We start from the raw sequence: 24,832 nt of genomic DNA, 5'->3' as shown, positions 1-24,832 counted from the left end.
AGCTAGTTTAGCTGTCAGTGGGAAAATGTGCTGTGCAAAATGATTAGGTTCTGAAGTAGTTCTGTGGTAAAGGGTATTTGTTAGTTTAACCAGAAGCTGTATTTTATTAGAGTGTGTGCACATCATTTACACAAATGATTGAAATGTCTAAGAGACATATAGTCATAGACATTGAAATGTATAAGAGACAAAGTTTTATCTTTCAGTGTTTCTTCATTATGACTATAAAAGTGTGGAGCATAGTACTTTTTCACATCTTTAGCAAAAGAAATTCATATTAGAAAAAATGCCAAAATGATACAAATGTGTAATTTAATAAGTTTTTGTTTGTTTGTTTGTTTGTTGTTGTTGTTGTTGTTTTTTTGCAATTCCACTCCTTAGTGATAACTACTACTGAAAGTTTGGTGAGTGTTTTAGAAAAAAAAAAAATTAAAAGAATTCACAGGCTGGGTGTGGTGCCTCACACCTGTAATCCCAGCACTTTGGGAGGTCAAGGCGGGCAGACCATTTGAGGCCAGGAGGTCGAGACCAGACTGGCTAGTGTGGTGACCCCATCTGTACTAAAAAATACAAAATTTACCTGGGCGTGGTGGGGCGCGCCTGTAATCCGGCTACTGGGGAGGTTGAGGCAGGCGAATCACTTGAACCTGGGAGATGGAAGTTGCAGTGAACCAAGATTGTGCCACTGCCCTCCAGCTTGGATGATTGAGATTCTGTCTCCAAAAATAAACAAACAAACAAATAAATAAAAGAAATATAACTCACTAATGAATGTTTCTTGAATTCCTTCCGGGGACATAATTAACTGTTTTCTTTTAGTGGTATAATCAGCCATAATGTTGTGGCTTTGGATGAAAACTAAACTTTAAAATTTATTTAAGTCATAATATAAACATTGTATGAGAATTTTGTAAAAATAATTGCCTATTTAGGTGCATAGATAAATTCCACATTGTTTGATGCTTGCCCAGCTCCTCTTCCTGCATCCCCTTGTCTCTCCTCCATCATATGCTTAATTGCTGCATCTGTTTCTTTTTGGAGGTTCTGCAGTGCAGGTGCTGCTAATGGCAGAACTAGCCATGATTTACTTTGCTGTGTGTAGGGCAGGTGCTTTCAGCCCTTATCACTGACTGCCTCTGAACTCTGCAAAATACGCTAACTGAAAAGTCATGTTAGGCAGCACGAAAGTACCGTGTATGATGACAATAAAGCTTCATTGGATGACTGAGATGCTGTTAACGAATAGTTTGAATGATTTCTTGAGGAATATGAAGTACTCGATTAAATTATCCAATTAATCCTCTTTACCCTCAAGTTAATAGTGTGAGTTGGTCTTGTCTGAATTTATATACTTAATTAAGAAATAGTGGAGAATTTAAATGTAAGGTAATTTGGCAAAGGTTATAGGAAAATAAAAGATAGGTATTACTCATGCTAGTTTCTTTTTTTAATGTGAAAGTTCTGAATTGCTTATTGAAAAGACTAATGTTAAATATTCGATTCCTTTGCAGAAGAGGATGTGCCCGTGTTTCATCTACTTTATCACTGAATGGCATTGTGTGCTCTTGGGCTGATCTCTTTGATGGTTAAAATGTTGTGTGGTCATGTTTCTGGAGAAGGCTTTTTGTGTTATTTTCTAATGTTTGTGATAGCACATGTTACTTGTTGCCAAGTACATATTACATTTTATATTGTATTTATTAGTGATTTCAATGCAGTGCAAATGTTTTTTCCGCTGTAAGGCAAAATCTCAGAGAGAAAGTCGGGGCGGGGGAGACACAATGAATGGGGTGTGTGTGTGTGTGTGTGTGTGTGTGTGTGTGTAATGAATTTTAAGCTTATTGTTGAATTAACTTCTCTTTATTTGGTAACCTTCATGTTTAGGCCCCTAGGGTAGTGGTTAGGAAAACCTGTCTCTCTCTCGTGTGTGTGATTGTGTGTGTATAATTGATTTCAAGCTTATTGTTGAACTCACTTCTTTCCATTTGGTAACCATCCTATATAGGCCTCTAGAGTAGTGGTTAGGAGCATGAACTCTGGAGCCAAACTACATTGATTTAAATCCTCAATATACTACTAAGTAGCTGCGACCCTCAGGTAGGTCATAAAATGATCTATGTTTTAGTTTCCTCATTCACTAAATGGGAATAATAATAGTGTTTGCCTCCAAGGATTGCTGAGGATTAAAATGAATTAATTTTTGTTAAATGCTTATGGCAGTGCCCACTATATAGTAAGCACTAAATAAGTATAATCTTTATTACTACATTATTCCATTACCTTAGTTTCTCCTTTTTATTCTCTTTCCTTCAATCCCTCTCTGCCCATTTTCAGCTATTGCTACATTACTTAGCCATGCATGTCCTGCCCTAGGAGCCCATTGGTTGCAGCAAAAACTGATTTTTACCAAAAGCCTTTATTTTTGGATAGTCTTGCAATTATGAAGTCTTCCTGAGGTAACAGTCTTGCTTTGCTACTGCTTTTAAAAAAATAAATTAGGGTAATGTGCATGCTAAAATACTTCAACTAAAATTAAATGAAACTTGCTGATGGCATATTTCTTATTGTAAACATCCATGTGAAGCTTATGGATTCTGGCTGCTTCTTAGACTAGGCAGATAACTGAGATAACTTGAACGTTTAGGAATGACCTCTTTGATAGTCAGCTGTGATGCAAATCTGAGCATTTCGAGGAAAAGTACTCCAGTGCACACTGACCTCTTTCATTAAAAGAGATCTTGACATAACTGAGGTTCAGACCTTTAGCATTAAATTGGTGAAAATCAGTTCACTGAAACAAAGGTCAACATGAATTAGTATAGCCAGCACATATTACTCACTACAGGTAAAACTGTTATTCCCTTTTTTGGGGTCTTGTTTTATTTTTGGTTTTATCAATAAACTTCTCTTGACTCTAAACTACATCATTTCTCAGGAAATAATTTTTGATTTCCTGATTTCTTAGGAAATGATGCAGTTTCCCACATACTCTCAAGCATGTCCTATATACATGAAGGATGTGAAAACTCAAGAGATGAAAATTTTTTCAAGGTGATTTATAACAATGATATTTGAATTTTGTCCCTGCCCAAAATTTGTATTAAGAACAATCTAAGAAGACACATGGCATTATTTTCCTCCTTCTGTTTTTTAAACATAGACCTTCTTTTTTTCCTCATGTAACCTCTAAACATGTTCATGTCCTTCCTTTGCTTTCCCTTCCTTTCCTTACCATTCTCCCTCTCTTCTTTCCCTCCTTTGTGATTCTTTAACCTCCTTGTTTTCTTGCTACAGTAAAGTTGACCTTATAATTTGGGGACTAGGATTGAATTCCAAATACTTGTTATTTTTGAGCATCTTGATTAACAACAACAAAAAAAGTCAGTCACCATTCTAAAGTAGGCCTGAGATGAAAGCAAGGTTAGTGAGGGGAAGAGGAAGGAAGACAGATTTTTTAAAGTCATGCATTGGGGTAGAGACTTCTCATAGGTGCTCACGTTGCACCGTTTTAAAGGTGGAAGTGATTACTGTTAGGACAGTGTCAAGAAATACAAAACTTATAGATGGGAACTGTTTTAGGAACTTCCATTGGTCTTTGTTCTTTCTCCATTTTGTCCTCTGTATTTGTTCTTAGGAGGTGGTTTTTGAACAATGATTTTCTTTTAGTGGGTAGGACTATGAAGTTCATGCCCCAGGGGAAGAGACTGATAACATGAAATCATTATTGTCTTGGGAAACACAGACCTATGTATTAGAACAGGATACACTACAGTCATCTGTGTATGAATCCACTTAATGTGACATGAAAGGGAATTTTCCTGACCACTATCATGTCTGGCTTCATGTTCAGACATTCTTACCGAAAGACTCATTTAATCAGAGGTTTCTCTTGTCAAGGAATTTTTTTGTTTTTTGGTCCAGGTTCTCAAGATTCCGTTAAATATCCATGTAAGGTTTTTAGATAAACGAAAAAAATCCTTCATAGTTTTTAGAAGCAATGACGAATTTTTCACTAGAAATAAAAATTTCTGGTTTTATAGTTTATTTCTTAATAGTATATAATTAAAAATGATCTCTTTTTAAAATATTTATTTTTTGCTGCCTCCTTACTTTGTGACTTTGAATGTATGTTACAATCTTATTTTGTGTGTGAATAACAATGGTTTGAAAAGGAACAAAAAGGAATCTAAAGATGGTATTTCAATTTATCCAACAGTGTTCAATTGAAGCCGTTTTTAAAAAATATTTTCAAACAAGCACAGTGACTTGATTTTTTTCCTCCCATGTTATCATCTAAGAGTGTGCTTTGAATACAGTTTGACCATAAACCAGGAATTTCAAAGTCAAATACTTAACTATGCCAGATGGGTAATTAAAATAAGTGAACTGAGTCAGATGAAAAATAATAGGAAATGGTGATGGATGTGAACTAAAAAGCCCACATCCTGTCTGAGAGAGTCACTAGTCTCTCCAGCCACGTGCTACCATGTGACATTATGATCCCAGTGCAGTGGTGTGCAGTAAATGTTTAGCAACTGGTTGATTAAAACAAGAACAACAACAACAACAAACTGTAACATGTAGCATTTGCCAGTTCTCATGGCGTAAACACTCCCACATAGCTAATTTCAAGCCTGTACTATAATTGTCACTGAATATGTTTAGAAAGGATACTAATAATTGGCTCAACGAGCAAGTAGAAGCTGCCTCCAGTACACTACTAGCTCCAGTGTAACAAGGTTTGCAATTTTTGAAGAAAACTTTTTTTTTTTCAAATATAAAGGTCTCTTGGGTTTTAAAATACTATGTAGTCCAACCTGCCCCAAAAAAACCACATTAATGAACTAAATTATGCTTATCAATTGCCAATTTACAATCTCTGAGAGTAAACTGATAATACTTCTTGGAAATCTTATTAGAAATCAGTTTTGCTATTGTATGGTCAAACTGCAGATGTCTAATCAATGGTTCCACTGGCATTTTTTGGAATCCACAATATTTTTATTTTTTTACACACAAAATGCACTGCTATCAACAGTGTTTTAATGTATGTTTAGTATTTATATAAGGTAAAAATTAGCAGTTCATAAATTATTCTTTGATTAATTAAAATAGCCTTGGAATTTCTAAAGCTTACTAAACCTGGCTTGCCATCTGTGGGAGTTGTTTTTCCTAGATGCATTATTTGTATTAGTGAAAGATGGAAAACATCAGTCTAATTTATTGAAATTATGACACTATTGTATAGCAAAACCCTAAGTAAGCTGTTTTGTCTGCATTTTCTTGGATAATACTTTAAAAAATTATATTTTACAATTATTCTTACTTTTGAGTATTTTTGAAGCACTTTTGATAATGTTACTCTGAAGTCATACAGACAAGGGTGTGAGGAGGTTAGTGATTCAAAAACTCTGCCCCCTTCAGAACTGTCTAGCCCTACAATTGTGGTTAAAGGGTAAATGGAGAATATGGCTAAGGTAACGATAATTGCTGGATGAATATGAGAATTGACACAACAAAGCAGAGTGGCTCCTTAAGAGTTTTATCATATTACGGTCTTCTCACATGTAAAACATAGTTGTGGGTATGTTAGAATGCAGACCATATGCAAATGTGCTGAATTAGGGACATATAAGTATATGGATATATGATACAGTATGTCATCAAAGGCTGATTGTGTTAGTCTACCTTTGCGGTCTCTTAGGGTTGACGTTGAAAAGCCCAAACATGTCTACAGTTTGCTGCTTAGATCTTAAAAGCCATTCAGTTACTGCCATGTGGTCTGTTGTCGATGAGTTCTGACCATGATGTAAGTTAGAGAATTTCTGAAATTGCTTTCCTTGATTTTATTCTCTGGTGAGATGCATTAGCAAGAACAGAGAAACAATTATCCAGGTGTTCGTGTGTGTAGTGGGATATTCTCATTGTTTCTGTTCCTGTGAAGTGATGGTCATAAAATGATGGTTGTATTTAACAAAAGAATCTTGTATGAGTTTGGGGAGGGGGCAAGAGGTGTGAAAATAACAAAATTGTCATGCAAGCTCATGTTTGAAGTAAGTCTTCTAGGCCTGTTTTCAATCAGACTGTGTCCCTCAACTCCTCATGTCACTGGCTGTTATTATTATTATACTCTCAGCATATCATCTCTCTAAGTTACTGGGTTTTATAGTGTTTAGTATGTGTCTTTTATACCAGACTCTGTTCCATGAGGACACAGAATCATCTCCTTTCACCACTCTATCTCAGCACCTAGCACAGTGCTTGAATGAAGTAATAAGTATTTGCTAAATGAAAAAAATGAAATATACATAAAAGGTTTTTAAAACTTTCAAATAAAACAGCATTAATATATGAGAATATAAAATGTGTTTTCTCTCATTTGCTATTCTTCAGGTTGGTTTTTAAATCATTGAGTTTAATTAATTAGTACAGCAATCCTTGGCATTGTTTACCTGTATTCTTTGCATGAATTTTTGCTTGAAGTGAAAACACATAACACATATTTTACCTGCTGGATCATTTGGTCACTGAAATAATGCATTTCCTGTCCTAGTCCATACTTGGCTTTGCACCCTTCCCTGGAACTCTCGTGAGATAGACCACTTTAAGAAGAGTCATCACTAAAGAACTTCATCATGTACTGTGTAGTCTAGTGAGTCTCCCCTGTTGTTTTGGGAACCATTCCACAGATGCTCAAGAGAACAGTGTAGTGCGATGTGGCTAGAGAAGGACTGTGCCAGCTGTGTGGTGGATCATAAAAATAATCATCAGATTCACCATTACATTCTTGGATTTTGGTTAATCAGAATGATCAGATGTAGGCAGAGTGTCTAAGTTAATTTATTTTGTTTTCATGCCGGGGCTTGGTTCATGAGTTGTTGTGATATGTGAGGTAGCTCTGTTAATAGTTCTAAGAATGCCTGAAATTCCACTAAGAGAGCTTCATTCCTTTAGCTGTAGGGAAAGCTTTTGACTCTTTATTAATTTTTTATTGAAGTATGTGTAGCCCTGGAAAGGATAACATCATGAATAACCTTTACTTGATTCCATTTTTGGTGATGTGGTTGTGCACTCCCACTGTTGTTCTATTTCTTTCCTCTTTCAGTGCCAAACTTAATATGTTATTTATATTTGAGGTTTCTACTTCTACCTACTAATTATTTTGTTGATGCTTTGCATTAGATTGTACACTCCCATCCTGCTACTGATGATACCTTTGATATACATTCAATACTGTACCTTCTAACACTCTCCTCCTTTGGCCTTTAGACACCACACCACCTGTTATTCTTCCCACCTGTTTTTTTTTTTTTTTTGTCCCCTCCTTGGTTGTCTCCAGTGGTCCTGCCCTTGTCCTCTGCTTTCCCTCCAATTACCTAGTCTTGTCATCCACTTCAGTGGCTTTATCCTGTGTTCGTTTTCTATTGCTGCATAACAAATTATCAGAAAGGCAATATGCTAGGTGCCTTCCAACAACACAAATTATTATTTTATAGTTTCTATGTATCTGTTGTCTGGTAGTGGCTTAGATGGAGTTTCTGTTCAGGTCTTAAAAGGTTGCCATCCAGTTATCTGCTGGACTGCAGTTCTCACCAGAACCTCAGATGTCTCTTCCAAACTTATTAGATTGTTGGCAGAATACAGTTCCTGTGGCTCTAGAGCTCATGGAAGTTGTGTTTTCAAGGCCAGCAGGAGCATGATTCTCTGAGCTTTACCTTCTTTTAAAGGTTCCTCTGGTTGCAACAGGCCTACTCAAGATGATCTCTTTTTTGATGAATTTATCATTAACTGATTACAGACCTACTCATGGAAATGACATCCCATTGTACAGTATGCATATATCAGAAGATGGGAATCTTAGTGGCCATCTTAGAATCCTGCCTACCACAAGCCTTAGTGTAGATGGTCACTAAATATTCATTACTGTCTCCCTCATCATTATTCAGGGTTCCAGAGGCTGGATGGCAGCCACTCATGGGCATCTCCACCTGGACATCCCATCGACATTGACACCTTTAAGTAAATATCCCTTCCCCGAACAAACAACCCCACTCTAACCTAGCATATTTCTTCACCAAGAAAGCTATTTCTATAAAGTAAATTCACATGTCTTGTAAGTTCCAGTGTAAAAACATTGGAACTCTCTTTGTAACTTCTTGTTTGTTTCCTACAGTCTCTTCCCAGATCTTGTGATTCCATCCTTTAAATGTCTCTCAGATTTGCCATTTCTTCTCTTTCACACTATCCATACCTTATAAAGACCTGTGCAAGCTGGCTCATTGTCTTGTGAGGAAGAGGAACAGTCTGAGGAATGCCTACATGCACTATATTCCATACTTTCGTAGTTTTGTGCCTCCTCTCCCCTTGTCTTGAAGGGTATAATAGATTATTGAATGGTGTTGGCCAGGCTCAGTGGCTCATTCCTGTAATCCTAGCACTTTGGGAGGCTGAGGCGGGTGGATCACTTGGGGTCAGGAGTTTGAGACTAGACTGACCAACATGGTGAAACCCCATCTGTATTAAAAATCAAAAAATTATCTGGAAATCAGCTAATTGAACCAGGGAGGCAGAAATTGCAGTGAGCTGAGATCGTGCCACTGCACTCCAATCTGGGCAACAGAGTGAGATTCCATCTCAAAAAAAAAAAAAAAAAAGACTGCTGTTGAAGAAACAGTAACAAAACAGCACCAGGACATAAAGGCAATGGGAATTAGAACTAGAGGAAAATGTGACAAATAGAGACCTGGAGAAGGTAGTAGGATAACTAAACAAAGGATGTGAAGCTCTTCCCAGAATGAATCACTCCTGTGGAAAAAACAGCCTCTTGGGCTCCATGAAACAATGAAAGAAATCTACAGAGGTTAGAGGCAAGTAGCCTTTATTCAACTTGTTTGCTTTTGACATGCCTAATGCTACCTCATGAAACTTACTGGTCACCCCAGTTACAGACTCATCCCATGCCTTATTCCTAGGCCAATTCTTTTTTTTTTAATTTAAATTTAATTTTTTCATATTTTTTAATTTTTTTATTTCAGTAGGTTTTGTGGAACAGGTATGTTTGGTTACATGAATAAGTTCTTTGGTAGTGATTTCTGAGATTTTGGTGCATCCATCACCTGAACAGTGTACGCTGTACCAACATGTAATCTTTTATCCCTCGCCACCCCACACCCTTTCCCACAAGTCCCCAAAGTTCAATGTATCATTCTTACGTCTTTGCATCCTCATAGCTTAACTCCCACATATGAGTGAGAATATAGGATGTTTGGTTTTCCATTCCTGAGTTACTTCACTTAGAATAATGGTCTCCAGGCCGGGTGCGGTGGTTCACAACTGTAATCCCAGCACTTTAGGAGGCTGAGGCGGGCGGATCATGAGGTCAGGAGTTTAAGACCATCCTTGCCAACATAGTGAAGCACTGTCTCTACTAAAAAAATACAAAAAAAAAAAAAAATTGCTGGGCGTGGTGGTTGTGGGCTTTTGTAATCCCAGCTACTTGGGAGACTGAGGTAGGAGAATCACTTGAACCCTGGAGGAGGAGGTTGCAGTGAGCCCAGACTGCACCATTGTGCTGCAGCCTGGGTGACAGGGCAAGACTCCGTCTAAAAATAAAAACAATAAAAAAAGGTCTGTGGCTCCATCCAGGTTGCTGTGAATGCCATTATGTCATTCTTTTTATGGCTGAGCAGGACACCACATAAACAGAATTAAAAACAAAATTCACATGATTGTCTCAATAGACATAGAAAAAGCATTCGACAAAATCCTGTATCCCTTAATAATTATGATTAAAGCCCCAGGCCAATTCTGACTTCAGGGAAGGTTTGCTATTTCTTTTCTCTACCCATCCATGGATCTTTAGCATCATCATGCACTCAGTTTTAGCCCCACAGGGTCCTGCTCCCTGAAGATTCCCTCCTTGTTCCCTAAGCCACCTTTCCTTTTTTCCTCACCCTGAATATGGATCCTCAGTGCCTGACTTTGTTTCCTAACTCAGCCTCTATATTTATCTGTCTGACATGTGGGGAAGGAAGAAGTGGAGTTGGTCTTTGTCACTCCAGTGGGCAGAGCCACTGAACAAGGCAAATTTCAGCCTGACCTTCTGTGGAGATGCTTTTCTACTATTGTACCTTTCTGTGGGAATTGTACCTAACTTTCCTCCTTTTCTCTTGAAGCATTTCTTCTTTAAATTCTTCAAATTAAAGGAAAGTGGTGTTGTTCATTCATTTATTTTTGAGTTTAATAGGTACTGATTGCCTACAATGTGTCTCCAGAGTGTTTTTGTTGTGGAGAGGGAGCAGGAAACAAATTAGACAAATCCTTTTCTTCCTGAAGCTTGCATTCTAGCATTTTGTCTTCATCCAGAAGACAAAATGATCCATCTGAGTGAGTGAGGGAAGACATGACTGAGAGATGACACTTTAAACCATGATCCCGCCTCTTCTACGTTTTTTCTCATCGTTTCTATCTTGCTTAGAACTCCACATCTTCAATTATTCTTTTCTCTTGTATATGTAGGTGAACTCCAGTTATTTTTTTATTTTTATTTTTTTTTTGAGACAGGGTCTTGTTCTGTGTCCTAGGCTGGAGTGATCATAGTTCTCTGAAGCCTCAATATTCTGGGCTAAAGCAAGCCTCCCTTCTCAACCTCCTAAGTACCTGGTACTACAGGTGCACACCACCACTTGAACTCCTGAGCTCAAGCAGTCCTCCTGCCTCGGCCTCCCAAAATGATGGGATTATAGGCATGAGCCACTGTGCCTGAACAGTTAGTTTATTTTATTACATCCTCAAAAATAAAACCTTTATTCTTTCGGCTCACCAACTTAAGCTACTGCCTAGTCTTTCTCCTCCCCTTTTTACACAAGCCTCTGAGATATCACTGTGGCTCTTACATTCTTTTCATTCATTCCTTTGCCCCGTTAATCTGGATTTTGTCCTTGCTGCCTTATTGACACTGCATTTTAAGAATTATCTATGATCTCCTGGTCATTAAATTTAATGGCTTGTCTCAGTTTTTATTCTCAATGCTTTTCCAAACATGTGACTGTGACCACAATATTTTCCTACTGGAAAGGCCCTTTCCCTTGTTTTTGCATGACTAAATTCTCTTTATCAAAAAGTGTTAGCACAAATGCCACTTTTTAATCTCTTCTTGGTTTTTAAAAAAGTCTCTGTGGCACTGATCATTTCTATTCTGACTTATAAATGATAAATTAACCTTTTTGAGAGATGAAACTGTTTTATTGATTTTGGTATCTCCTACTACACTTAACAGATTGTCTTGCATATAATAATTACTTATTAAATATCTGTTAAATGCATGAAGAAAGTAATAAGCACAAGTAAGTTTCATTTTTAGAACTTTTCAAAACTGGAGTTATAGAATAATGTAATGTTTTATTCTGCAAACAAATATTTTGAATATGTTATCTAAAATGTAAAAAAAATTTGAAGAAGACACTTGAAACTGGACTTGCTATTGCAGGAATAAATAAGCATGCCCTGTCATTGAATGTTGTTTTTCTTTCTTTTTTTTTTTTTTTGAGACAGAGTTTCACTCTTGTTACCCAGGCTGGAGTGCGATGGCACGATCTCGGCTCACCACAACCTCCGCCTCCTGGGTTCAGGCAATTCTCCTGCCTCAGCCTCCTGAGTAGCTGGGACTACAGGCACGTGCTACCATGCCCAGCTAATTTTTTTGTATTTTTAGTAGAGACAGGGTTTCACCATGTTGACCAGGATGATCTCGATCTCTTGACCTCATGATCCACCCGCCTCGGCCTCCCGAAGTGCTGGGATTACAGGCTTGAGCCACCGTGCCCGGCCTGAATGTTGTTTTTCTACATTTCCACTTACTCATCACGTTTTTTTTTAGTTGTTCATAACCACTTTTTGAGTCATGTGATTGACTGGGTCAGTGGTTCATGGTAAGAAATATGTTTGATGTATTATTCTCAATGTGCTTTTGAAATTCTGTCTCTCTTTTCTGTCTGGTCTTATCTTCTGGCATTTGATATCCAGTTTCCTCATATGTCTGATTTTGATTGATATGGATCAGGAAAATTCTTCTTAGTATAATGTGGATCTATTTTTCTTTTGAGTTAATAAAAAAATAAACATCAGTATTCTTTGACTCTTGTTAGTGGTAATTTAGAGGAATGGGTAATATGTATGTTCCTTTCATTAAGTTAAAAAATGTAAGAGGAGAATTCTATTATATGTTTTTTCTTTGGTAAGTAAATAAAAGTAGAGATTTTTAAATTATGTAACAACTCTACTGGCTTTCAGTGTTTACAGGGAAAATATTTATCAGTTGAAGTTTATTTCTAATTATATTGAGGTAGAAATCAAACCATATTTGCAGCAAAGTGGAAAACTTTGAATAAGTACTGCATTTTGTGTAATGTAATAATTAAGGTCAAATTTATCTGTAGAGGTTCACTTAATTGGAAAGGATGTCCAATCATGATTTTTTTCTTTACCAAGTAGTAAGCTCCAACTAAACTTTTCCAGGATCAGAGCCACTCAGAAATTTTGAGAAGTCTGATTCTATATCTAATTTAGTATAGAATGCCAGAAACCAGGCTAGCTGAGTTCAGACCCTGGCTTGTCCACTTACTAGGCATATAACCTTGGGCAGATTATCAGACTACTCAGTGCTCCAGTTTTCTCATCTCTAAAATGGGGTCATTGTAAGTACTTCTCCCATAAAAGTATGATGAGGATTAATGAGATAATTCACGTAAAATGCTTAGAACAGTGTGCAGTAAGTGTTAGCTTTGATCAGTTGTAAATGCTAGAAACAATGATAAATGTGGCACAGATGGGTAGAATACTGATTCTTTTTTTAACAGGGCATGGCCCATATACCTTGTGTACTCCAGAGTCTTTTTTCCTCCTCCACCCTAGTTATTCTGAAAGAATCTGTTCACCTTAAGGTGTGAGGGACAAAGTGAAGCAAGTTAAATTTCAAAGGGAGTTTGACATGTAAAGTAACAGTATTAGGTTAGAAAGAGAGAGAGAAATGCCAGAAACTTAAAATCTCTTCCTAAGGCAAGGTCAAATTTTTCTTCTTGAAAGGTATGTTCTCTATGAATGCTAGCCCCTTCATTTCTCTTTTAGTGTTTTTACTCCATAAGATATTTTATAGTGTAAATGAGTGAGGTTGAGCAGAAGGATGTGAGAATGTATTGATTTGTTAACAGTGTGTTTTCTAAGTAAGTACAGGGGACAGTAGGGGACCTCCAGTTCATTCCATTGATGTAGAGGGGCTTGCCTGGAATATAAAATGTGAAGCCAAGGATACAACCAAACATACAAGTGTGAAGCTACTCACTACCAGGGTAAAAGGGGCGGGGAGCAGAAAGGCTGAACAGAGAGGAGGTAGTGGCATAGGGATGGCTTAGGAGTATAGTGACCTGGGTTTGGGTCAGGATTTTTCCATTTGCCAACTGTGAGAGCTAGACAACATACTTAATCTCCTTGGTCTTTAGTTTTTTCTTATAAAATGGAAGTTGCGGCCGAGCATGGTGGCTCATGCTGTAATTCCAGCACTTTGGGAGGCCGAGGCAGGCAGATCACCTGAGGTCAGAAGTTTGAGATCAGCCTGGCCAACATGGAGAAACCCTGTCTCTACTAAAACTACAAAAAAATTAGCCAGGCGTGTGGCAGTCGCCTGTAATCCCAGTTACTTGGGAGGCTGAGGCAAGAGAATGGCTTAAGCCCAGGAGTTGGCGGTTGCAGTGAGCCAAGATTGCATCATTGCACTCCCGCCTGGACAACAGAGCAGGACTCCGTCTCAAAAAAAAAAAAAAGGAAGTTGTAATGTGACTTAATTTGCTTTCATTCATTGCCTGTTCTTACGCCATAATGACCAGGTGATTTAATTATAGAAATCAGTGCCTTCCCATGACACTTAGAATAACATCTCAGATCCTTACCTAGGCTTGGAAGGACCCATGTGATATGGCCCTTGTGTACTTTCCTGACTTCATCTTGTACTACTGTCTCTTTTACTTACTAGGTTCCAACTACAATGGTTCTCTTTCTGTTCTTCACAGTATGTATGCTTTTTAGCATATTAAAGTCTTCTAACTGCTTGATCTCACTGCCTAGAAAGATTTCTTCTAGGCTGGGCACAGTGGCTCACACCTGTAATCCCAGCATTTGGGAGGCCCAGGTGGGCAGATCACTTGACGTCAGGAGTTTGAGGCCAGCCTGGCCACCCTAGTGAAATCTTGTCTCTACTAAAAATACATAAATTAGCTGGGCATGGTGGCATGCACCTGTAATCCCAGCTACTTGGGAGGGTGAGGCAGAAGAATTGCAATAGGCTGAGATTGCACCACTGCACTCCAGCCTGGGCAACAGAGTGAGACTCTGTCTCAAAAAACAAATACATAAATACATAAATAAATAAATAAAGGAAAGATTTCTCCTAGATTTTCACATGCCTTATCCAGGTCTTAAAGATAATATCTTCAAAGAGGCCTCTACTAAACCCGTTAGTTTAAAAGAACACCTCTGTGATTCTGTTGCATTTTCTTTATAGCACGAATCATTTCTTAATATTTTCCTGTTTGTTTATGTCTGAATGTAGCCTACCCTAGAATGTAAACTTTATGAGAGTAGGACCATGTCTTTCTCCATCACTGCTATATCCCCAGTACCTAGAGCAATTCCTGGCACAGAGTAAGTGTGATATCAGTGTTTTGTTTTGTTTTGTTTTTGAGATGGAGTCTCGCTCTGTTGTCCAGGCTGGAGTGCAGTGGCTTGATCTTGTCTCACTGCAATGCCTGACTCCTGGGTTCAAGCGATTTGCCTGCCACAGCCTCCCATGTAGCTGGGATTATAGGTGGGGGCGCCACCACACCCAGCTTATTTTTGTATTTTTAGTAGAGATGGGGTTTTATCTTGTTGAACAGGCTGGTCTTGAACTCCTGATCTCCAGTGATCCACCTGCCTTGGCCTCCCAAAGTGCTGGGATTACAGTCACGAGCTATTGCACACAGATATATAATATAGCTGTGTTTTTAAATAAAGTATGGAATGAATAAAGGTGATTGCACTGAAGTAAATATTTGCTCTTTAAAACTCCTCTTCTCTTTATGCTTTCCTGTAAGACTAGGAAAGGTAATAGGAAGATGAGCCCAGAGCATCTTATATTGTCACAAAGTAAGGACGTGCTAAAAATCACAGCCCCAGCAACGATGGGTGGTGTGTGAAGGGACACAGGTACCAATGGAGAGAGGTCCAGTGGCCAAAACTGAAATAATTTGATCAACAACAAAAAAGTGGTATTGAATTATAACCGAAAAAATATTTTTTAAAAAACACATAACCATGCTGATATAAATAAATGATTGAATAAATAAATAAATAAGGGAGATATTCCACCCTCCAGAAGCAGGACCATAACTTTTTTTTTTTTTTTCTGAGACAGAGTCTCACTCTATCATGCAGGCTGGAGTGCAGTGGTGTGATCTCGGATCACTGCAACCTCTGCCTCCCAGGTTCAAGCATTTCTCCTGTCTCAGCCTCCTGAGTAGCTGGGATTACGGTGCCTGCCACCATGCCTGGCTAATTTTTGTATTTTTAGTGGAGGTGGAATTTCACCATGTTGGCCTGGCTGGCCTTGAACTCTTGACCTCGTGATCCACCCGCCTCACCCTTCCATAACTTTCTACCCCTTAAATATATGTTGCATGTAGTGACATTCTTCCAAAGAGCACAGTATGGAAAGGGGTAGGAAAAAAGAGTAATCTCACAGCAGAGAAAACTGATAAACGCTACCTCAGCCAGGCGATCAAGACTGACACTGGGTCCCTTTGATATGATGTGTTGAAAATGGTGCTTTTCTTTTTTGGTCTTTCTTTTAAAATGTCATAACTCCAGTCTAATTATGGGTAAAACATTACAAAAATCCCAGTCGAGGAAAATTCTGCAAAATACCTGATCAGTTTCCTCAAAACTTTCAGTGCATAAAAAACAAGGAATGTTTGAGGAACTGTCTGTCACAGTGAAGAGAAGCCTACAGAGACAGGATGACTAAATATAATGTGGTATCCTGGGTGGGATCTTGGAATAGAAAAAGGATATGAAGGGAAAAGTCAGGAAATTTGAGCATATGGGTTTTAGTTAATGGTAAGTCTCAATATTGGCTCTTTAATTGTTAAGAAGGTACTTTACTAATGTCAGATGTTAATAACAGAAATACTGACTATGGAGTAGTTGGGAATTCTCTGTACTATCTTGGTTAGTTTTTCCAAAAGTTGAGCACTGTTCTGAAAGAAAAAGTTTATTTCAGATAAAATTCAAATAAAAAGTTATGACTATTTTTTCTACATGATTCTGTATTGTTTTGTTGTGCCATTTAAGTGCCGATTCTTCTTCTATTGTTATATACAGATGCCATAGCTTATTTAACTTACATCCATTCTTGCACGTTTAAATTGGTTCTAGTAGTTTGTACCTACATCTTTGATCATCCCTTTGGTGATAGAGGAAGGGCTATTTTTGACATGGAAACTTTATCTTCTCTTGTTTGATGTGATTTCTGATTTCTTCTCTTATTTTATCTTGGTTTTCCCTTAGGTTAGGACTTTAAATACTTTCTATATGCTGATGAGTCTAGCCTACTTGATTATATCACAGGCATCTCAAATTCCACATATTCACAGGTGGGCTTTTATTTTTTTCCCCTTCAATTACTCCTCTCTGATTTCCTTTCTTCTGTTAATGTTGTCATAGTTTACCCATATATTCAGCAGGACTATGGGAGTTAAGTTTGGTTTCTCCTCTCTGTCACCATTCTGTCTGCATCCTCTGCCCATACAATCTTTCACATTCACTGTTCTTAAAATATATCTTAAACCCATGATTTTTCCACGTCCACTGCTACCAACCTTGTCTGAGCTATCTACCATCAAATTATGCCAGACCTTTACAATATCCCTAATAGTCCCCTAACTCTTGGCTCTTTTTAGTGCATTTTTTTTTAAATATAATTACAAATGTATGGGAATCCCTGTGGGTTTTAAATAGAATGATGATACAATTTGTGATTGTTCTGAAATGATCATTCTGCAAGATGTGCAAAGAATGGCTCCTTACCATGACTTACAATGACTGGCATGATCTGGCCTCTGTCTACCTTTCTGTTTCATTTCATTTCTTTCTCACCATGGTTTAGTTATATTGATCTTCTTTCAGTTTCAGTCTTTCTCTATGCCAACCCCTTTCCTGCCTTTGAGCTTTCAAACATATTACTCTTTGTTTTCCAATTTTATCTTCCATCTTCTTTCCCCATGGCAGGTCCTATAATTCTTTGTTTAGTTATTTTCTCCACTATTCCAAAGAGGGCAAGACTATATCTTTTTCATTTTCCTATGTATACCTAGTACCTAAGCCTTACACATAGGAACACTCAGTAGTTGCTGAATAATTAAACAAGTAATTACCATTTTCATTTTCATTCATTTGTTAAACAGTAGTGTTCAAGATCTGTGTTAAGTGCTATAGAAACATACAAAGGGTTTAAAATACATAAGTTTTACCTTGAAATAGCTCCTAATTTAAAAGAAGGGAGAGGAGAAAATATAAATAATATTGGAGGAAGGCACAGTTGTAATAGTTTAAGTTCTGTTACTAACCAACTGTGTGTCCTTACGTAAGTTATTTTTATTCTTTCTCTTTCTTTCTTTCCTTCTTCCCTTCTTTCCTTCTTTCTTTCCTTCTTTCCTTCCTTCCTTCCTTCCTTCCTTCCTTCCTTCCTTCTTTCCTTCCCTCTCCCCTCCCCTCCCCTCTCCTCCCCTCCCCTCCCTTCCCCTCTCGCTCTCTCTCTTTCTTTCTTTCTTTCTTCTTTTTTGCCCAGGCTGGAGTGCAGTGGCACGATCTTGGCTCACTGCAACCTCCACCTCCCGGGTTCAAGCACTTCTCCTGCCTCAGCCTCCTGAGTAACTGGGATTACAGGCACTCACCAGTACGCCCAGCTAATTTTTGTATTTTTAGAAGAAACAGGGTTTCACCATGTTGATCAGGCTGGTCTCAAACACCTAACCTTGTGATCTGCCTGCCTTGGCCTCCCAAAGTGCTGGGATTACAGGCGTGAGCCACTGTGCCCAGCCAAGTTATTTTTATTCTGTATTCCTTTATTTATCCATTTGCATATTAAGGAGTTTGACTAGACTCTCATAAAGCTTTGGTTCTCAACTCTGATGTGCAATTAATACTACACTGGTTAAATTATTTTTTTCCAAGTTTCCATCCTTGAAGAACTTGATTCATTTGGTAAGCGATGGGTTCTAGGAATTCCATAGGTGATTGGGATGCATGGGTAGGTTAAGGAAGTAGTGATCTAGCTCCTTCTAGCTTTGACATCTTAAAATTCTAATTGTAGTACAAGGATGACTGTGAAAGTGCAGCAGAAGTCAGATAAATTAAGTGTTTTATTCATTCAGGGGCAGGGAATATAACCTCTTGAAGTTGGGGCTTAATGGAAATGATGATGTTGACATAGACTTTGAAGACTAGGTGGAAATGTGGGCAGATGGATGATTGCATTGTTGGTATTCAGTTCAACTTAGTTGAAGGCCAGAAGACATACAAGGGAATGGGGGGGAAATGACCTGTTTTGGTGCCGTGGACCGTGATTCTAGTCTTCTTTTTCTCATTTTACCTGTCACACTTGGTTGTCCTTTTGGAGATGAAAGATTGTATTATTGCAGCTGGATCCTTATTTGGTGGAAGTGGAACATATGGTGACAGATACCATGGGACTGCTTTGGGAAATAATTGGGTATATTCTTCCTCAAGTCTTTTGAGGCTGTGCTCTCTGAGATCCATTTTGACCACCCCGTTGGTTTTCTGGTTAGAAACAAAGAATATCAGGACCCACTCTGTTATCTAAAATAGTAGTTTTGCTGTCGGAATGATTATTATTAAACCAAAGTTGACTTTTTTGTTTAGATGAAACCATAAAAAAGCAACATTCTGAGTAAATTATATAGCATCTGCTTGATGAAATAATAAGCCCAAGTTTAGGGAATGAAAGTAATGATCTAATGCAGTATTTAGAATGAATATACAGTATGTAGTTATTAACCAAAAAGTCACATTCTGCATTCTTTTAATTTGTGCAAAATTTGTCATTAATTGCCCAGGAAACCTCTGATTTTTTTTCATAATCACATCATAGCTATTGCCTTTTTTCCCCTTCTCCTGCCTTAAAATACATCCCTATAAATAGTAGATTACATTCAGATTTGTAATACCCCCTTTAAACATTGATTTGCTAAGTTTAGCCATGTTGCTCTCTTTTTTAAAAAATAGATTTTTTCCCCCCAACTTCGGCTTTGAGTTGTTACTGACAAATCACACTTTGTTGTTTTTTGTTTTTAATTTTTTTGAGACTCCGTTGGTGAGGCTAGAGTGCAGTGATCTCGGCTCACTGCAGCCTTGACCTCCCCAGGCTCAGGTGATCCTCCCACCTGTTTTGTTTGTTTATTTGTTTTGTATTTTTAGTAGAGATGGGGTTTTGCTATGTTGCCCAGGTGGGTCTTGAACTCCTGGGCTCAAGTGAGCTACCTGCCTCAGTCTCCCAAAGTGCTAGGATTACAGACACAAGCTGCCATGCCTGGCCCGCACTTTGTTTTTTCATGTCAATTGGCTTAAAATTTTGTTTACTCCTTCTGCCCAGTATGAGCTTGCTAATTCTGAAATCCTTTTTGATTTCACTAACTACCACTGTATGAAGGAAATGTGTACAATATTCTACTTGCAAACAGATTGAGAGATGTGTTCTGACTCCTCATTCAAACACATTATAAATGGGGCAGGGTCAGAAACACAGAAGTCAAAAATTGAAAAGAAAGAATAAGATAATGTGTAAGGAATGGGGCAGCCAAGCTGATATCCAGCCAAGAATCCAGTCCTTCCCTATTCCTGGCAACTCTCTTAGATCAATTTAGGATTTATAAGTTGGCCTGTGATAATCTCATGCAGCCCTTGATGATGTTGATTTGTTGACTTTGAAATTAGAGAAGAAGAAATAACAAGCCTTTTGTGATTGACTACTTGCACAGAATAACCTTTATTAATTTGCTTGTTGGCCTTCAGTAGCAACAGAGCCCCTTAGAGAGTGACATTCATCATGATTTGTTTGAATGAAAAAATAAATAAAAAGAACAACAACATAGCTAGATCTGAGAAGAGATCTCAGAATTCAGAAAGTGTCTCCAATTTCAGGAAGGAATGTCTTGGGAAAATTCCTGCTATTGTATCCCTTGTGTCTTTTTTTTTTTTTTTCCTTTGGAGATGAAGTTTCGCTCTTGTTGCCCAGGCTGGAATGCAATGGTGCGATCTCGGCTCACTGCAACCTCTGCCTTCTGGGTTCAAGTGATTCTCCTGCTTCAACCTCCAGAGTAGCTGGGATTACAGGCATGTGCCACCATGCCCAGCTAATTTTGTATTTTTAGTAGAGACAGAGTTTCTTCATGTTGGTCAGGCTGGTCTTGAACTCCTGACCTCAGGTAATCCACCTGCCTCAGCCTCCCAAAGTGCTGGGATTACAGGCATGAGCCACCATACTCAGTCCCTTTTGTCTTTTTATCTGCCAGATTGTTAAGAGGAATAATAGAGTCCGAAGTGTATACCAAATTTGCCCTATAAGCACATTGAAGATTACTTACTATTTTGCAGATTGCGTTCTGTGTTCATGCTCCCTGGGGTGGTGTTGCAGGACTGCTTCTGCTTCATCTAGAGCACTTGAGCTGTTCTCTGCTTACATATTTGTATGTTAGGATTTCATGTATTATTGGTTGGATACATTTCTGTTTTTTTTTTTAAATTTGAAAACCTTTGGTTTAGCTCAAATGCCAAGACTTTATAGAGAATGTATCAGAAGATCAAAGAAGGTAATTTATATACCCACAGTCATGGAACTATTTAGAGGTCGACAGAGATTAGAAACCATCCAGGTTTCAACCGGCCATTTCTGAACTTCCTATCCAGGGCATTTTTGCTACAAAATGTTGATTTGATTTTCCATTTCGAAAGACACAGAAGTGATCTGTGAAATGGTGATTAGCACTAGGTGGCCCCAGGCAGCCTTGGAATGTTCCATGGTTCAAATGCCCAAGACCAGATGGAAGTCCAGAAGTGGATGACTCAAAGTTTATTAGTTTTGCCACCTGGGCTGTACAGCCAAACCAGCTGCCACAAGGCAGTTCCAATTTTGACAGAGCAGTAAATGAACATAAAAGTGAGTTTAAGTCCCAAAAATAAAGTAAAGGAGAATGGCTGCGGCAGCAAGGAGATTCATCCAGGCTGAGTTCTATTGATATTTCTTGTAGGAAGCACAGCTGCTGTGCTAGGTAGGGGGCAAGAAAAGGCCTGAAAAATCATGCCTTGAGTTGTTCCAGGAGCCAATCTCAATTTGGGGTATGTTTTAATGACTGGCTTGGTGGGTTTTCCAATCACATCTGATGATCTAGAAAGGGAAACGCAAGCTGATGCTATATCATGATTATGTAATGTGGCCAGAACCACTTTTTATTCTTTTATGGAATTCATGGAAAATCATTTGATTACTTGCTTTCCATAGTTTTGCAGTGGTGGAACCATAAGTATCATTGGAACATAAGATATTTGTGGCAGATCACCAGGAAGCAATTCATTATCCTCATATTATTGTCATACTGAGTTGAACTATTGTAGATTTGTCGAGATCTGTCCGTGAAATACTGCAATAGTCAGAAACTTACTCTAAGGTTTTAGATGACCCCTTTAACAGATCTGCAGTTCTCAAAAACTGAATTAAGTATGACAATGAGAGTATGGGGCTAGGAGCAAATTGGGAGAGATACAGTAATGTTTCTTTAAATGAGGATGATCCACTAATTAATTTTGAAAAGTCAAATAATCTTGATCTTTTGTGTCAGAATGCTTTGGGCCACAAGTAACAGAAGACCTGGCTAAAATGACTTAAATAAATGGAAGGTTATTATTATTACTTTTTTATGTCATCAGAAATTTAGAGAAATGTGGCTCCTGGCTTTGGTTCATCTGTCTACTTAGTGATGACACAGGCTCGTTTGGTATCATCTTGGTGCAAAATAAAAGGAGATACATGCAGAGGGGAAAAATACATGAGTTGCTGATGTATATTGCTGTGGGTTTGATGATAAAGGCTGGCCCATAGTTCCATCTGCTTGGTCAACCTCTGCTTTCAGATAATCTTTTTAAGGGTTGAACGTTTATCTGTTTATATTTCTCAATTGACTATTACTTAGTCTCATGCAATAATGTAACACCATTCTTAATTTGTGTGATTAAAGTACAAGTGCCTGTATATTTTCTAACTTGATGGACAGTTTTTTTTCTTCTACAATGACATGAAGTGAAATAACTTTCATAATATAACATTCTGTTTATGAGTATAGATAAACTAGCTGTTCTATTTTATGTATTTACTTTTTTTCCTGGTAGGTGGCGTGTTTGTCCCACATAGCTGCAAATTATCTTATTGGTCAAAAGGAAGCAAAACGTTGGGGTACAGCTCATGGAAGTATTGTTCCTTACCAGGTAAGGCTATGGCCGTCTAAGTTTGGGCTATTGTAATTTGCTGTTTTATGTGATGTATTTTTGGAAAATGATTCCTTTATATGCAAAAAATCCTTTAGCTTTTTTTTTAATGTATCTTTGTCTGCCTATAACAAGGTTTCGTTGTTCACTTTAAGTTCTGTTTTGCCTATTTCTTCATCAGAAAGAGATCAGTAACAGGACTCTTAAATGGATCAAAGGAACTCGCTGAAAGTGAGTGACTTTTGGGCCCATATGATGGTTTTCTTTTTCTTTTTCCACCCAAAAGAGGCACTGACTGTAGCCATTTTATAAAGCGTGATTTGTTAATCATGTCAGTTATAAAACAAATGTTACCTACCCCATCCGACAATAATATTCTCACAGGATTGAAGTAAAATGAAAATATGCGTGTGATAGTTCTTCATTTTTGGAACAAAGCAGATGGCTCAGGAGCTGCTGTTCTTTATTAAGTGTCTAAACTTGTCCTTAGAAATTCTTGACTTTGGCTAGTGTAAATGGATATGTGAAGTAACTGTGATCTTTCAAAAATAAAATTGAAAACAAAACCTAGCTCTTCTTCCAATCCCTAACCTTTGCTTGGTCCAGTTACACCGTGTGTTGTATTTATTCATGTATCTGCCATATCTTCTGTACTCTATTGCAAGCGCTTAAGAGTAGAGGTCACTTTTTTTTTATCATTGTATGTCTTCTCACAATCAATGGAAGCACATGTTAGATACTGTAGACATATCTGTGGAATGAATGAGTGAACTTTACTGGAGTAATTTCAATGCTAGTGCTCTTGGGAGAATGCAAAAAAGTCAGAATTTTTCATTTACCAGGAAATTAATCAATGCTGCTAATCATCCTTTTAGCTTTAAGACATTATTTCCTTAGGCAAAACTAGTTTCTTTTCCATTTTTAAAAATCAGGTTTTGAGGAAAGCACTGACGCAATATGAACCTAGGATTCTTCCCTCTCTGTTTATATTCGTGGCCCCTTACCTGAGGCATTACTGTGATTTCACTGTAGAACTGCTTTTCAACACATTGAGTTAATCTTTAGATGTAGTTACAATTGTGGAGGTATTTTCTCCATTTCCTCTCCTTTGCCTCTACCGTTGGTTTTATGACCACCGTTAGTGACATTTTGCTTCCCCACTTCCTAGCTCTTTGTGACTGACCCTATGCTTCTAACCTGACCTGCTTCATTTCACAGAAGTCATTACATTTTTGAATTTGCTAAAGATCATCAGATTTCATCTTCTTGTTTTTCAGATAAGAAATCTCATACCTAGATTGGGCAGATGGATTCCAACTATGGTACCCTGCCTCCTCGTTGAACATTCTTTCAGATCCTGCTACCTTTGACAAGAAAATGTGATTTCAATTCCCTTTATCAACTCTACCCCTACCAAGGGTCTCCATCAAACTTGCTCCTCGGTCAAGGGTCTGAGCAACTACATTTATACTCATCAGTGATAATAGAGGTCTTTCTCAAGGGTATTTTAATAGATGTTGGAATCTATGTGAAATCATCTCAAATAATGGAAGTCTGGCCTTCTGTCTTTTATTTATTTATTTTGAGACGAAGTCTTGCTCTGTCTCTTAGGTGGGAGTGCAGTGGCACAATCTCAGCTCACTGCAACCTCTGCCTCCCAGGTTCAAGCGATTCTTCTGCCTCAGCCTCCTGAGTAGCTGGGACTACAGGCATGTGCCAATGTGCCTGGCTACTTTTTGTATTTTTAGTAGATATGGGGTTTTCCCATGTTGGCCAGGCTGGCCTCCAACTCCTGATCTCAAGTGATCCACCCACCTCAGTCTCCCAAAGGGCTGGAGAGTGCCACCATGCCTGGCCTAGCCTTCAGCTTTTGATGTACATGGGGAAAGCATTTCTTAGTTGCAGGTTTCTCTAGTGTAATTCCAAATCCCATCACTAGGTAGGTGTTTACTACATTTAAACATTAAGTTTATAGTTTATTTTTTGCTCATTTTGAAAATAGAATGTCATTTTAAAAAGCTTTAAATAGACTTCAGCTATCCCTTCTGGGCATGTGCACCTAGACTAGAGTTCTGGCATCTTGAGTATGCCCTCAATTATTTCACTATGCGGTAAAAAAGTAAAAAATTCAGAACCTTGGCTTTTATTTTGGAAAGTAAAAGGCACAGGACTCTCTCTCTCTCTCTCTCTCTCTCTCTCTCTCTCTCTCTCTGTCTGTCTCTCTCTGTTTCCTTACCTCCCTCTGTGT

At 38.1% G+C, this 24,832-nt stretch overlaps 1 protein-coding gene across 11 annotated transcripts in view; it reads left to right on the top strand.

Moving 5' to 3' along the window:
* SUGCT (succinyl-CoA:glutarate-CoA transferase) overlaps positions 1 to 24,832 on the top strand; it is an 858,466-nt gene that overhangs the window by 122,128 nt on the left and 711,506 nt on the right. For all 11 annotated transcript variants that reach the window (XR_012512230.1, XR_012512232.1, XR_012512231.1 and 8 more), the window contains one exon: positions 22,489 to 22,584. Coding sequence is in view for 5 of the 11 variants with exons in the window: in XM_074379788.1 (XP_074235889.1) it covers positions 22,489 to 22,584 (96 nt within the window). In the remaining 6 variants the exon portion in view is untranslated. The remainder of the gene's footprint in view (positions 1 to 22,488; positions 22,585 to 24,832) is intronic.

Source organism: Saimiri boliviensis, chromosome 10 (assembly GCF_048565385.1).
Source record: "Saimiri boliviensis isolate mSaiBol1 chromosome 10, mSaiBol1.pri, whole genome shotgun sequence".
NCBI lineage: Eukaryota > Metazoa > Chordata > Mammalia > Primates > Cebidae > Saimiri > Saimiri boliviensis.
The sequence above is the reverse complement of the archived record's forward strand: the minus strand, read 5'-3'. Positions and strand labels throughout refer to the sequence as shown.